The sequence below is a fragment of the Dipodomys ordii genome, unplaced genomic scaffold (genome assembly GCF_000151885.1).
Source record: "Dipodomys ordii isolate 6190 unplaced genomic scaffold, Dord_2.0 Scaffold235, whole genome shotgun sequence".
In the NCBI taxonomy this organism is placed as follows: Eukaryota; Metazoa; Chordata; class Mammalia; order Rodentia; family Heteromyidae; genus Dipodomys; species Dipodomys ordii.
In genome coordinates this window covers 1285896-1299921 of record NW_012267451.1, presented here as the reverse complement: position 1 = coordinate 1299921, position 14026 = coordinate 1285896, and the positions used below count along the sequence as shown (strand labels likewise).

The 14026-nt window shown below is 41.0% G+C and overlaps 1 protein-coding gene across 1 annotated transcript in view; it reads right to left on the bottom strand.

The window, feature by feature from the left end:
* LOC106000723 (vomeronasal type-2 receptor 116-like) overlaps positions 1-13708 on the bottom strand; it is a 16576-nt gene extending 2868 nt beyond the window's left edge. The window contains 5 exon segments of the mRNA XM_013036000.1: positions 916-1039; positions 2061-2285; positions 3232-4041; positions 4417-4705; positions 13308-13708. Coding sequence (XP_012891454.1) covers positions 916-1039; positions 2061-2285; positions 3232-4041; positions 4417-4705; positions 13308-13708 — 1849 coding nt within the window.
* Positions 13709-14026: the final 318 nt, after the last annotated feature.

The window sequence follows — 14026 nt, the reverse complement described above, 5'->3', positions numbered from 1 at the left end:
TTCACCTTTTTTGTTGCTTAATTGAGGAAATGAATCTTAATGAGTTTCCTGCCCATCATTGCATCTAAGCTCCATCCTAATATCTCAACTGCCTGAGTCGCTTGGATTACAGGTGTAATATATAAATACCTAGCATTATGTGTTGCATTCTTGGCAGGTCATACCACTCTGACTCATTGCTACTCATTCAAGGAATTATGGAGAATAGAGAATCAGCCCAATCGATCCATTTTTAACAAGAGGGTCGAATCCAAACCTCAGCCTACTCCTTACAACAAATACAAACTTCCTGAGCGTTTGATCTGTGTCAAGAACAATGATCCTCCACTGATTTAAGGGGTTCTGGGAAAGATCAGCTGGGAGAGGGAGATGAGAAATGAAATGGAAATTGTAAACTACTACTGAATCAATTATATTTGAGTGATTGCTAGTCTGCCTAGTGCCAGTGTCAGATATGAAGTGATCATAACAAAGCCCCTTGTATTATTAGTATATGATAAATAGAAAATAAAATTTAACTAGAAAAAGCAGCAAAGGTCAATCAGAAATGAAAGGCTATGTTAGATCCAAAATTCCATAATGATTTGCACATCATTTCAAACGTCAGCATTTGATCTTTGATGTTTTCTTTTTTTTTACACTTTCTTTAAATAAAAAAAAACATGGGATGAGGAGGGGGGAACAGGTTTATTCTCAAGATAAATCTTGTAATAGATTAGAAAATACAATCAGAGATATAATGGAGGGGCAGTGTGCTGTTCCTTCTAAGGAGCAGCATGGTTATTGGTAGCCATGGAACTCTGCATGAAGGTGCATGTGTTTCTCTGCTTTTCTACTGTAGATCACTCCACTGGCTTACATGGAGTGAAGATTAGGAAGGAGGGATGGGAATTTCTCTATCACTGCCAGACTCACCTGTCACATTAGAAATCTCATTCTCTGGGCAAGGAGTGCAGTCAAAGCAACAGGTAGCATTTCCCTCCAGAGAGATCTTCCTGAATCCAGGACCACAGCTCTCAGTGCAGACAGACTGAGGAGTCTGAGAACATTCAGATGAAGGTTAGTGACTATTCATATTTTTCCTGATATCCCAGACACTCCAGTGATTTGGAGGATAAGTTCATTAAAACACATAATCTTTATATACATACAGCCAGTGAATTGATTGAGCTTTCTTATAGTTTCATCCAACATGACCTGAAGAAAATGTGGGTCCTCGACACCCTGTCTCCATGCTATTGGGAAGTCATGGAGCCATTAAGAACTGAATGTTAATTCTAGGAAATTAGGAATTGGGAGTTAAATCTTGCATCCCATTTTTGAATTCAGGTGATGTGTTTTCTCTCTTATTCATCTGTGAACAGATGAATAAGAGCATGAGAGGAAATAACTCAGGGAAACTTCAAACCTACACTCTAAAGCATGGCTAATTGCTTTGGAGGAGCTGCTGTACCCAGGGTCATTCACATCTCTCTTGGCTTCCCAGCTGTTATGAGGTAGGTGAACTACACTGGCAGATGCTCCTTTCATTGCCTCCTGTCTTAGCACAGACTCAAAAGCAACATCTACCCAACCATGGTCTGAAATTTCCAGGCAGAAGCAAAGCAAGCTCTTCTGCCTTCTAATTTGGTTCTCTCAGATATTTTGTCACAGTGCTGGAATGATGATTCACAGGTGTCATTCACCTTTTATGATATTCAATATGCAAACATAGGACAACATAACAACATAATGGTAATAAAATATTCCCCTATGCCTTCCATGAATCTATTAGTAAGAAATTTCCAGAAACAAGAAGTGGTGAAATGTATACCACTGAGTCATAATTTTAGTGAACAACATTTCAAACAGGAAAAGCTCATTGTTTATGCATGGATCATAACATGACATTATGGTTAGAAACAACCACCTCTGGGGGAGAAATAAGGATGTGGTGACATTGTCTACAAGCATTGTACTCATGACCTGACTAAGAGAAATATAAGCTCTTTCAACAACTACTTCATAGTTGTTCTTTCCTTTTAAAAAAAGGAAAGAGTAAAAAAGTAGAAATGACCCACCTTGGTAATTCCTATGGGCCACTCCATCAGATTTTCAAACAAAGTCAGTTGCCCATGTGGCCTAGATGGAGAAGACTCGCCAACTTTCACCCTTTGTCTCAGACCTTCAGAAAAATTCCAAACACTTATAATGTCATACTCTGCCTCCAATTTCCTTTCCTCATTCAAAACCACTTGGTCTCCAACAGGATTGGTAAATTGGATCTTCCTCAAAAAGGGATGCAGCTAAAATGGATACATTACAGTATGATGAAGTGCTTCCCGGACTTATCATGGAACCTCAGAACAGTGGAAGCACACAGATTAGTCTTCATTCCCACCAGTTGATTCACACACACCAAACAAATCCAACCAACTGTATCAATGCAGGCTCACAGCAGAAGAAAGTGTTACCAAGTTCTAAAACCTGGTTATCCAGGATGGGATGCAGAAACTCAATTTAAAGGGAGTAAAACTCTAGCCACATCCAACCAAATAATGAATTATCATGTGACAGACCTCAACCACCTCTCTAAAGTGCATTCCAATCATTTATATTATGTTTGTGATAAGAGAGTCAGTCTGAAAAATATGTAAGTAGAATCATAGAATATTTATGATAACTACGAAAGATTAAATGAAGCAAGACTTAGTTCAGAGTGTGTGTGTGTGTGTGTGTGTGTGTGTGTGTGTGTGTGCCTGTCCTGTGGCTCGACCTCAGGCTTAGGTCCTCAACTTGAGGTTTTTTTTTTTCTTTTCAAAGTAAGCATTCTATCCATTGAGCCACAGCTCCACCTCTTGCTTTTTGGGGGTTAATTGTAGTCAGGAGTTAGCCACAGGTGTGAGCCACTTATGTCCAGACAATCGTAGGTTTTCAAGAACTAATCACAATTGATCTGTCATTTTAAAAAGGTACAAGGAGAATTTGGATATATGCTATTGAAGAAGGTATGGCTTTTTCCACACATAGTGAAGATGGGGACAGAAGACACAGCACTTCCTTGTCAGGGATGCAGCTTTCTTCAAGAACATTGTCTTCATAGCTCTACAGTCATTTCATGGACAGGATGACAGGCCCACTGTCTCTTGTACTATCCAAAATGGAGCCAGTTCACCTAGTTCTATCTGCTATGAAAGCTTCTATAGAAAGTCTGCATGCCTAGAGTAGGTCACCCAAAAGCAAAGCCATTACCTGTGAAGAGAGAAATGCTCTTGGTTGCATATTGTCCCGTTGTGGTTCTTCTGTGTGATGAAGAAACCTCTGGTGGAGGGCATGTGCCAAAGCATACACAGCATTGTAGATGTTGTAACTCTCGTCTGACATGGTCATGTCAAAAATGTGCCTAAGCAACCAATCCAGTGTGGCATTGTATGAACAGTGTCCCAAGTCTCTGCAGTCAGACTTAATCAGAAGGCAATAAACAGACTGAATCCATGCCCTGGAAAGGGAATCCACTCCTGAGTTCTTGGACAATGTATCTGTCAGAATAAAATTGGTGAACCCAGAAGTGTTTCTAAGATGGTGAGAGAAGATGAGAGGTGCATGGAAGGAGTTGATCAGAAAATATCTTTTACCAATGGTCACGTCCTCATAGGGTGAGTTCATGACCCAGACTTTCCCTGTAATTAAAAAGTGCCCAAATTTAATAATAAAGCTTAATAGAAATTTACTGTCCCCATAAATGATAATCACATTGGTTGATGATTCCATTAGCTGGAGATGCATTGATAGATCATTTGAGATATCTGAAATGGCTTTGTAAGTTATCATGTTCTCAAAGGCCAAACAGATACCATTCTTGCCCATCTCTTCTCTCAATTCTGAGAGGAACAACACACTGTAGTCGTCTTCTGAGATAAACAGTCCCACCCAGGTCCATCTAAAATAAAGCATCAAGGAGACCATGGCCAGAGCTAGACCTGAGTCCTTTGCAGCCATCTGATAGACACTACTGAACTTTCCATGGTCACTCAGGAGAGGATCAAAAGACCCAAAGGTGAACTACAGGAAAAAAATGAATACAACAGCAGGAAGATGATGGTCATAGGCAAGTATTAGTCTAAACAACAACTGGCAGTGGTGGTAGAGAAATTTTGCTTATCCCACTTGCAAAGTTATCTCCCATGTTCCAAGGTATTGTAGACATATATGGATAAGGCTGAGAGCTTTGGGCTATCCTTTGCTCTCTTACAATCTCTCCTTTTATTTACTTATTTTTACAGCAAAGAGAATGTGTAGGTCCCACCCACTTTTGGAGTCCTTTCCCTGTAATAGCATGCATTTGGAAGGGTTTGTGCTAACACCTCTTTTTCAGCCTGTGGAGAACAGAGTCCATGTGGACATGGCTTCACATCTGCCCACCTCTCCCAGCCTCACCTGTGGAAGTTTGTAGAGGTCTAGTAGTGTCCCAATTGCGACAGATGTGCTTGAGGTTCCTGTGAATGCTGCTAAAGCTTTGCTGTCTCTTCTGCAGGTATAATTAGGGTTGTTTTTATTCTTCCCAGACAGCCAGATGAGAGGATCCTCTAACATATCAGTATCTTTGCAATGTTCACTATAGATCTCAAACCCCAGAGTCATGTTGGGAAGCAGATGATGATTCTTGTTGATCTCCTCCACAGCAAGCACCAGGGTGAGAAGCAATTGGTATTTCTTTAAGTTGGTCCTGCAAAAAGGTCAGAAATATTTGGGTAGGTATACGTGAATTACAAATGATTAACTGCAAATCTCATGACTTTGTTGAATCAAATGCTTATCTCTATACACAGTAGTATGTGTAGATCCTATCTTCCAACAAGATGACATTATAATTTGGAGTCTTAGAAAAGTTCTTTCAATTTGAAGAGCTCCTGAACCGGCTTTGATCAGCATACTCAAGATGATTGTTCTGAGATTGCAGAGAGGTTGGGAAAGGGGGAATAAGCAAGCTGGCTTTTCCACTCTGCCACGTATGGATTTGTGAAAAACAATGTTGTGTGGGACATTGGAGCAAGCCCAGGTAACATATCAAGCCATTAACTACTTTGAATTAGCTGTGCATATGAAGAAACTCTTAAGAAATAAAATTGAAATTGGGAGCTGATTGTCCACCTGAGTACAATCAATATGAGCAGAGAGGCAGGGTCTGCTGTGCTAGGAGTAAAAAGGAAAACAGGCTGCCTTGTCTCTGTGGTTGCTTGCCACACTCTTGCTGATGGGGCACCCTTCTGCAAAGAAGTAAATCTTGCCTTGTGAGGCATGTAAAGAAAACAAAGAAGGGCTGGGATGATGGCTCAGACATAGAGTACTCCTCTAGTATAACAAAACTACAGAAAATGTAGTGTGAGAATAGGTAAAAGAAGCCATCTCCATGTTCCTCCCCATCACTAGCCATAGTAGCTCATTATGGGCAGAAACCCTCTTACATTGCAGGGAGGAAGCGAATTAGTTAAATCTCAGCACCATCCCTATATACAGAGACCAGGGCTGGGGAAGTGCTTATAGTCTCTACTCTTCGGTACAGACATTTAGATTGTGCCTCTGGAACTGTTTTAGGACAGAGAAGAAAGACACTGCCAAAACCTTCCTCCTCAATCTTGTGAACAACACCATGTATGGAATACAGCCTCCTAATGAGCAGGGCAAGAATAGTGGGTCTGGTTTTGTTTAGAACTCTGTGTCAGGCATGTCATGGTTGGACCAAAAATCCAGTATAAATTAGAGGCACTGTTTGCATGCTATCACCACAGCTTCCATTAGAAGCTTTCAAGAGGTGTTAGAAGGTCCCTGAGGCAGAAACAAATGCCATTTGCATCAGTTTCCACCATGGATGGAGTAGGCGGACACCTGTCTTCCTGTTTAGCCTTGTGAAGCCACTGTTGCTATGTGACTCTGTTGTCATCTGGTCAGTCCCAGTCTTGTTGCTCAGTGAATCATCTCAGGGACCATTGCCCTAGAAGGACAGTGCTCAAGATGGTACCAGGCAGAAACTTAGGTTGCTCTAGGAAACTAGTGTGCATTGGTCTACAGCAGCACAAGCTGGAGTGTGGGCCTCACTGTATCCACATGACAGTTAGGGCTTTCTGGATGGGATATTAAGCCTCAGTGAATGGTGGTCTTCCCCAAAATGGCCTTATGGCTTCCTTTTTTGTCGGATATGGGGCTTGAACTCTAGGCCTTGGATCTGACCCTGAATTCTTCAGGGCAAGGCTAGTACTCCACTAATTGACCATAGTGCCACCACCAGTTTTCTGATGTTTTAGTGGAGATAAAAGTCTCATTGAATTTTCTGCCCAGGCTTGCTTTGATCCCCAATCCTTGGATGTCAGCATTCTAAGTAGCTGGGATTACAGGTGTCATCTACTGGTGCAGAGCTTGTGGCTGCCTTGACAAAACTTACCACGCTGATGTGACATAGCATAGTTCTCCATCCCACTTGTCATGAGTAGGACAGGGAAGCAAGATGGTGATATTGTCCCAAAGCTTAGTGTGGGCCAATTGATAGCACTAGAACTGTGCTATGACTCCATAGCCATGCAAGCTTCTGGCAGAACTCTGTAATCACCTCAGTGCCTGGCAAAGTCATCTTCTACCAGACAATCAGTTCTATTCTAGCTATCACTAATGGTGTATGATTGTGGCCATCATGGCCCATGAGGACACTTCTACTACACACAAATTGGGTGGATCTTACTGTTTAGCCAGCACTGTTCTGATCTTGGGTGCAATGGACTGAGGATGTAGTACTGTGGCAAGGTAGACTAGGGAAAATGAGGCCTGATTAATGCATGCCAGGAGTTCAAAAACTCAAGCTTAAAGCTTGTTATCTACTTCTCTTAATATTAAGGGAATTAAGTCATTCAGAGGAAAATGGAGTAGCATAGATAAGGAGAAATGAGGTATGTTATTCTCACAGCAAATAGAGACACATTCATTCACCTATATCCCTTAAGATTAAGGGACCAAAGTCACTGAGCAGAAAATGAAGTTGGATAAATTGAGGGGAAAAAATGAGTCTTGGTGAAGGCAACTCTGAAACATATGATGTAGAAACACAGAAGTACTAAGTTTGCTTCAGAGAGAGACAACAGGTTACATTTCTTACTGAGGGATATATTTCTCATCATATGAATTAACAGTTGTCTGGGAGCAAGGATACCTTCCCCCAAAAATGCTCCCCCAAAACATAAGCAACGTCCTACCCAAAACATAGACAACAGCACGCCTTCCTCACTGCAAGAGTAATCATCTTTTTTAGGGAAGGATGCCTTCTTATCTGAAAAGAATGTCCAAAACATACAGAAACTCAGAAAGTGTAATACCAGGAGTATTAGAGCAAAGATGAGCCAGCTATGTTTGTGTAAGTTTGAAGTCAGACCTCCTGCCTTCATATGAATACCCTTGGCAGCCCAAGAGCCATGTGCCTCTCCTCAGTTGCAGTGTGTCTGTGCCTTTCTGTTTCCTGTTTCTCTTCCTGCTTGCTTGTTTGCATCTTTGCTCAGTAAAGCTCTGCCACATTTTCTTACCATTGTGACTTGTCTAGAATTTGTTCTTCTGTGATCAAATTCAAGGATCATAAGTGAAGGGTCCCTACTTTTAGATGGAAACCTCATTAATCTTCAGCTGTTTTGGTGTCCCTGCTGGCTGGTATTCCAGTTGTAATAGAGTTCTAGTGGCCATGGCTGTGACTAAGACCTGTTCCAGCACACAGATCTTGCAATTGCTAAACAGAATCCCATCATATGGTCATTCCTGTGCATGAAACATATGGGTCTCCGTGTTCCCAGGAGGAGGCATGCTGGGACCCACCACTCATTGGGGTCTCTTTGAGGTTTTTAAAACCACAGAGTATTTGTCACCCAACTTGCCTTTGGTTTTCTCTACTACTGAAGAGGTCTATCACCTCACCAGCTCACTTCCCTCAAGGCCTTTGCTCCCTCTAGTGGTGACATTGTGGAAGTCACTACACACTCAGGAAAACTGAGGCCTGCCTGGAATTTCTTGAAAGATAGGCACAAAGCCAGACCAGGCCTACTGGTCTAATTCTGCTGAGACATTTCAAAGGCCAGATGGTATCACATGCTAATATGAATCAAGAATGTTCCACAACTATAAGTTCTCCTAGGATTCAATATAATCAGTTTGGGGAAATTCTCATAGAAAGAATCTCAATTCTAGATTGTTTTTGATATGCTCTTGTACAATGTAATTCTGTGGCTTGACAGCTAGAATGTTAGGAATACTAAATATTAATTGGGAACTGGTGGCTCAGGCATTTAATTACGGCTACTAAGGAGGCTGAGATCTGAGGATTATGTTTTGAAGTCGCTTTGTGTAGGAATGTCTTTGAGATTGTTATCTCACTCAGAAGCTAGTAGCAGAGCTGTGGGTCAAGTAGTAGAGTGCCCGAAATCAATACTAAGTGACAGCCATCAGAATTTGAGTTCAAGTCCGAATACCAGAGCATGTGTGAGCATGTGGGAAAAGGGGTGTGAGAGTGTGTGCACACAGAGAGAGCTCAATTAGAGAGTGGAAAATGCAGAAGAAATCTTTGACATCTCTCACCTCCCATAGAGGTACATTTCTAATTCTGGATTTACACATGAGCCCCATCTGTCTCACTTCCACTCCATGTTCAGTTGGCTTCAGTATCTCTCACAAATCTTTCATGGCATAAAGTATTCCTCTCTCAAACAAAGCACATACAGAATGTTTCCATACAACTGTCTGAGAAGATTTATCTGTGACTTCCTAGTTTACAGTGATTTCTGGAGATCTGAAAGTAGTGAGTTCACCTGCATTCAAATGCATGAAACAAAATGTGTATAAAACATATGAAAAACTTCAAATCCAGTTTTGAAAGTTATGACTAGGAATAAGTTTGAGAATCTGGAGGAAATGGATGATTTGTTAGCAAATATTGACATGTGGAATCTAAACCAAGTTGAATTACACCAACTCAACAGATCTATATCAAGCATTGATATAGAAACAGCAATAAGAAACCCCCCATCTCAGAAAAGTCCAGGACCAGATGGATTTACAGTGGAATTTTAAACAGCCTTCAATGCAGATCTCACACTAATACTCTTCCAACTCTTCAATGAAATTGAAAGTGAAAATATACTACTAAACTCTTTCTATGAAGCCATCATAACCCTCATCCCCAAAACAGGCAGGCACTCATGAGAAAAAGAGAACTATACATCCATTACTCTGATGAACATGGATGCAAAACTTCTCAAGAAAATTTTGGCCAACTCACTTCAACAACTCATCAAAACAATCTTACACCATGATCAAACAGGCTTCATTTCAGGGATGCAAATCTGGTTCCATATATGCAAATCAATTAATATAATTCATCACATCAACAAGTGTAAGGATAAGAACCAAATGATTATCTTAATAGATGCAAAAAAATCAGTTGACAAGATTCAACACCATTTATGTTGAAATCTCTAGAAAAACTAGGAATCAATGGAACATTCCTCAATATAATAAAGGCAGTGTTAGACAAACTTACAAGCCAGCATTATACTTAATGACAAAAAGATAAAGCCATTTCGTCTAAACTCAGGAATGACACAGGCTGTCCACTCTCTCCACTTCTCTTTAATTTCATATTAGAATGCCTAGCAACAGCAATAAGAAAAGATGCAAACATAAATGGGATCCAAATAGAGAAAGATGAAGTAAAACTCCCCTCTTTGCAGATGGCATGATCTTGTATTTAAAGAATCCCATGGAAGCCAGGCGCTGGTGGTTCACACCTGTAATTCCAGCTACTCAGGAGGCTGAGGTCTGAGGATAGCAATTCAAAGCCAGCCTGGGCAGGAAAAGTCCCTGAGACTCTTATCTCCAATAAATCACTAGAAAACTGAAAGTGGCATTGTGGCTCAAGTGGTAGAGGGCTTGCCTTGAGCTGAAGAGCTCAGGAACAGCACCCAGGCCCAGAGTTCAAGCCCCATGACCAACCAAAAAATAAAAAAAGAATCCCATCGACTCCACTCCCAAATTGCTTCAGCTGATTTGAAACTTTGGCAAAGTATCAGGTATAAAATTAACTCTCGAAATTCATTGGCTTTCTGTATGCTCTTCTGTATGAAAAGAGCATGGCTGCAATCATTCCTTTTGTAATAGCCACACAAAAAATAAAATACATAGGAGTTAACTAAACAAGTGAAACACCTCTATGGTGAAAAATTTAAAAACCTTAAAATGGAAATTAAAGCAGACTTAGGAAGTGAAGAAACCTCCCAATCTCCTGGATTGGGAGAATAACATTGTGAAAATGGCAATACTTCCAAAGGCTATCAACAAATTCAATGTAATACCTATCAATATTCCAACCTCATTTTTCAATGAACTAGAAGAAACAATCCAAAAAAATCATATGGAACAATAAAAGACCTTAAATAGCAAAAACGATCCTTTCAGTGCTGGAGAAATATCAATAACAAAAAACCTAACTGCAAAGCCATAGTAATCAAAGCAGCTTAGTATTGGCACAAGATCATACCTTAGGACCAATGGAATAGAACTGAAGACAGAGAAATGAACGCACAGACCTATAGTCATCTAATTTTTGACAAGGGAGCTAAAAAAATAGCATGGAAGAAAGAAAGCCTCAGCAGTAAATGGTCCTGGAAAAATTGCTTAACCACCCCTAGAAAACTAAGCTAGATGCTTATATATCACCTTGCAACAAAATCAACTCCAAATGTATCAAAGACCTCAGAATCAAAGCCTACACCCTGAACACAGTATAGGAAGGAATAGGAGAAACCCTAGATGATCTTGGCATAGGCCAAAATTTTCTTAATAGAGACCCAGAAACTCAAAAAATCAAAGAAAGATTGGACAAAATGGGATTGCATGAAACTGCAGAGCTTCTGCATACCAAAGGACATAAACAGCAAGATCAATAGAAAAAGCGCACAGATTGGGAGAAGATCCTCACTAGCCATACAACAGACAAGGGTCTCATATCTAAAATATACTTAGTACTCAAAAAATTAAATCCCCCAACAACAAATCCTCAAAAAAATGCATGGGAAATAAGTGGGCTAAAGACATAGAGAAACTTCTATAAAGAGGAAATAAGAATGGACAATAGACATACGAAGATATGCTCAATTTCTCTAGCTACAAAAGTATTGCAAATCAGAACAACATTGAGATTCCACCTCACCCCAGTTAGAATGTCTATAATCAAGAAATCTAATATCAACAGATGCTGGAGGGGATGTGGCCAAAAGGGAACCTTACTGTATTGTTGGTGGGAGTGTAAACTTGTTCAACCACTTTGGAAAGTAGTATGGAGGTTCCTCAAAAGACTCTACATAGAACTCCCCATGAACCAGCAATCCCACTTTTGGGCATCTACCTGAATGATCACAAACAAGACCTTACTAAAGCTACCAGAACAATGATGTTTATCACAGAATTATTGCATTATTTATCATAGCAAAGATATGGAACCAACCCAGTTACCCCTCAGTAAATGAATGAATCAAGAAAATGTGATAGACACACACACACACACACACACACACACACACACACAAACAAACAAACAATTTAATTGTATGCCTCCGTCAGAAAGAATGGCATCACCCCATTTGTTAGAAAATGGAAAGACTTGGAAAAAATTACATTAAGTGAAGCAAGATAGGCCCAAAGAAACATAGGTCCCATGGTTTCCCTTATTTAAAATAACTAGTATAAGTCTAGGGCAAGCAGAAAGGTCAAAAGCTGTGTATATATATGATCATGTAAGATGATGTTAAGGGAAATGAACCCCAAGAAAGTGCACAAATAGTCTTTTCTTTCTTGCTATTGTTTTTAATATTTATAATGTACTAAGTGATTTTTTGTTTCTTTGGTATGTTCCTCTACCACAGTATACCCCCTGTTTTCACTGTATTTAATGTCACTGTCCTCCATCTTGTATATATATATATTTCTAATTTGGGGAAGGTAGGGAAGAAAGCAAAATGCTTAAATAGGGATATAGGTCCAGCCATTGTAACAATAAGACGCACAGGACACTATGTTGAAAATAAACTTTACAACTTCAGGGCGGGGTGGGTAGGGGAAAGGCAGGCAGTACTTACTTGGGGAGGTGGCTAAGGAAGAGATGATAGGGGAAAAACAAAGAAGAGGCAACAATGCTCGATAGATAATGTACTTATTACCTTACTCATGTAACTGTAACCCTTCTGTACAGTATTCTTACAACAAAAATATTAAAAATGAAAAAGAAAGCATGAGTAGGGGAAAAATAGATAAGCCTGAAAATATGGCAGAGAACATAGTATAGAAACCAAACTTCTGGAAATGATATAGGATACAGGCTGAGATAACGACAGCAGGGCAGAGGCTTACTTACATTAGTTAAAGGGAAAAAAAAATCAAACGTCATGGATCTCTTATTCCTGATCTGACCAGCACCTCACCATTTCCAGAGCTTTACTGACATGAAATAACCCCAGAAGCAGAAACTGCATGTCTATCCTAAGAAATGTTGCCCTGAAGGAGGTCCAAACATTGGACCTGTTTTGAAAAGTACAAAAAAGAGAATTGATTCAAAGTTCCTTGGCCTTTGCCTACGGATGGAGACATTGCCTTTTAGTGTCTTCGTGTGGACTCTTGGTCACCCAATTGACCCTGAGGAACAGTGATGACTGGAGGAGTCCCAGTGATGGTGGGGTTGTTGGGGCAGCCCTGGAAAAGGGGAGCAGAATTGAAGACAGGCAGAAACCTTTCTGCTCTTTGGAAGGAAGAAAAATATTCATCAAGAAAACATGAAATAAAGTAGAGCTGCTGTGGTGAGGACAATGAAGATCCAGAGAATATTAGTGGATGCAACCAAACTTCCCCCAACCAGTCTGATAACCAAACAGAAAATGCAAATTTTAAGAAAACTAAAGAAATCACTTACTGAAAGCTCTGTTGGTGCATGGAAAGGTCATTCATGTTGGGAACAAATTCCCACGAATAAAGGGGGGGAAAACCCGGCAATCACCACATAAAAGTCAACTGGTGTGTCAGGGAAAAGGAGCTGCTTAATTGGAGAGAGATGAGAGGAAAGAGAAATTCTGAACACAGACTAAGAATGATTCTCACTCCTCACCAGACATGGAGCACTGTGTGAGGTGTGCAGAATATCAGTTTGCCAACACTGAGAGAAACCAACGTCTGGTAAAAACTAAGAGCTTCCTAGCTTATGAAGACCCCTTGGGCGGGTTTCTGTCCTGCTTGGCTCTCTGCTGCACTGCACTCACAGCTGTTCTTCTTGGGGGTGTTTCTCAAGCACAAAGACACCCCTATTGTCAAGGCCAAAAACCGGGCCCTCAGCTACATTCTGCTCATCTCCCTCATCTGCTGCTTCCTCTACTCCTTGCTCTTCCTTGGCCATCCCCACACAGCCACCTGCTTCCACCAGCACAAAATATTCAGAGTGGTCTTCACCATGGCTGTCTCTACTGTCCTGGACAAGATCATCTCTGTGGTTCTGGCCTTCACACTCACTGTTCCAGGGAGATGCATGAGACAGTGGCTTGTGTCCTGGGCTCCTAACCTCATCATCCCCATCTGCACCCTCATCCAGGTGACTCTCTATGGCCTCTGACTGGGAACCTCTCCTCCCTTTGTGGACATAGATGCACACTCTGAACATGGACATATCATCATCCTATGCAACATGGGCTCCTTCAGTGCCTTCTACTGTGTCTTGGGATACGTGGGTGCCCTGGCCTTAGCCAGCTTCACAGTATCTTTCCTGGCCAGGAACATCCCTGACACCTTCAACGAGGCCAAGTTTCTGACTTTCAGCATGCTGTTGTTCTGCAGTGTGTGGCTCACCTTCCTGCCTGTCCTCCACAGTGCCAAGGGTAAAGTCATGATGGCTGTGGAGTTCTTCTCTGTCTTGGCCTACAGTGGAGGCCTCCTCGGCTGCATCTTTGTCCCTAAGTGCTACATCATCTTGATAAGACCTCAGAGA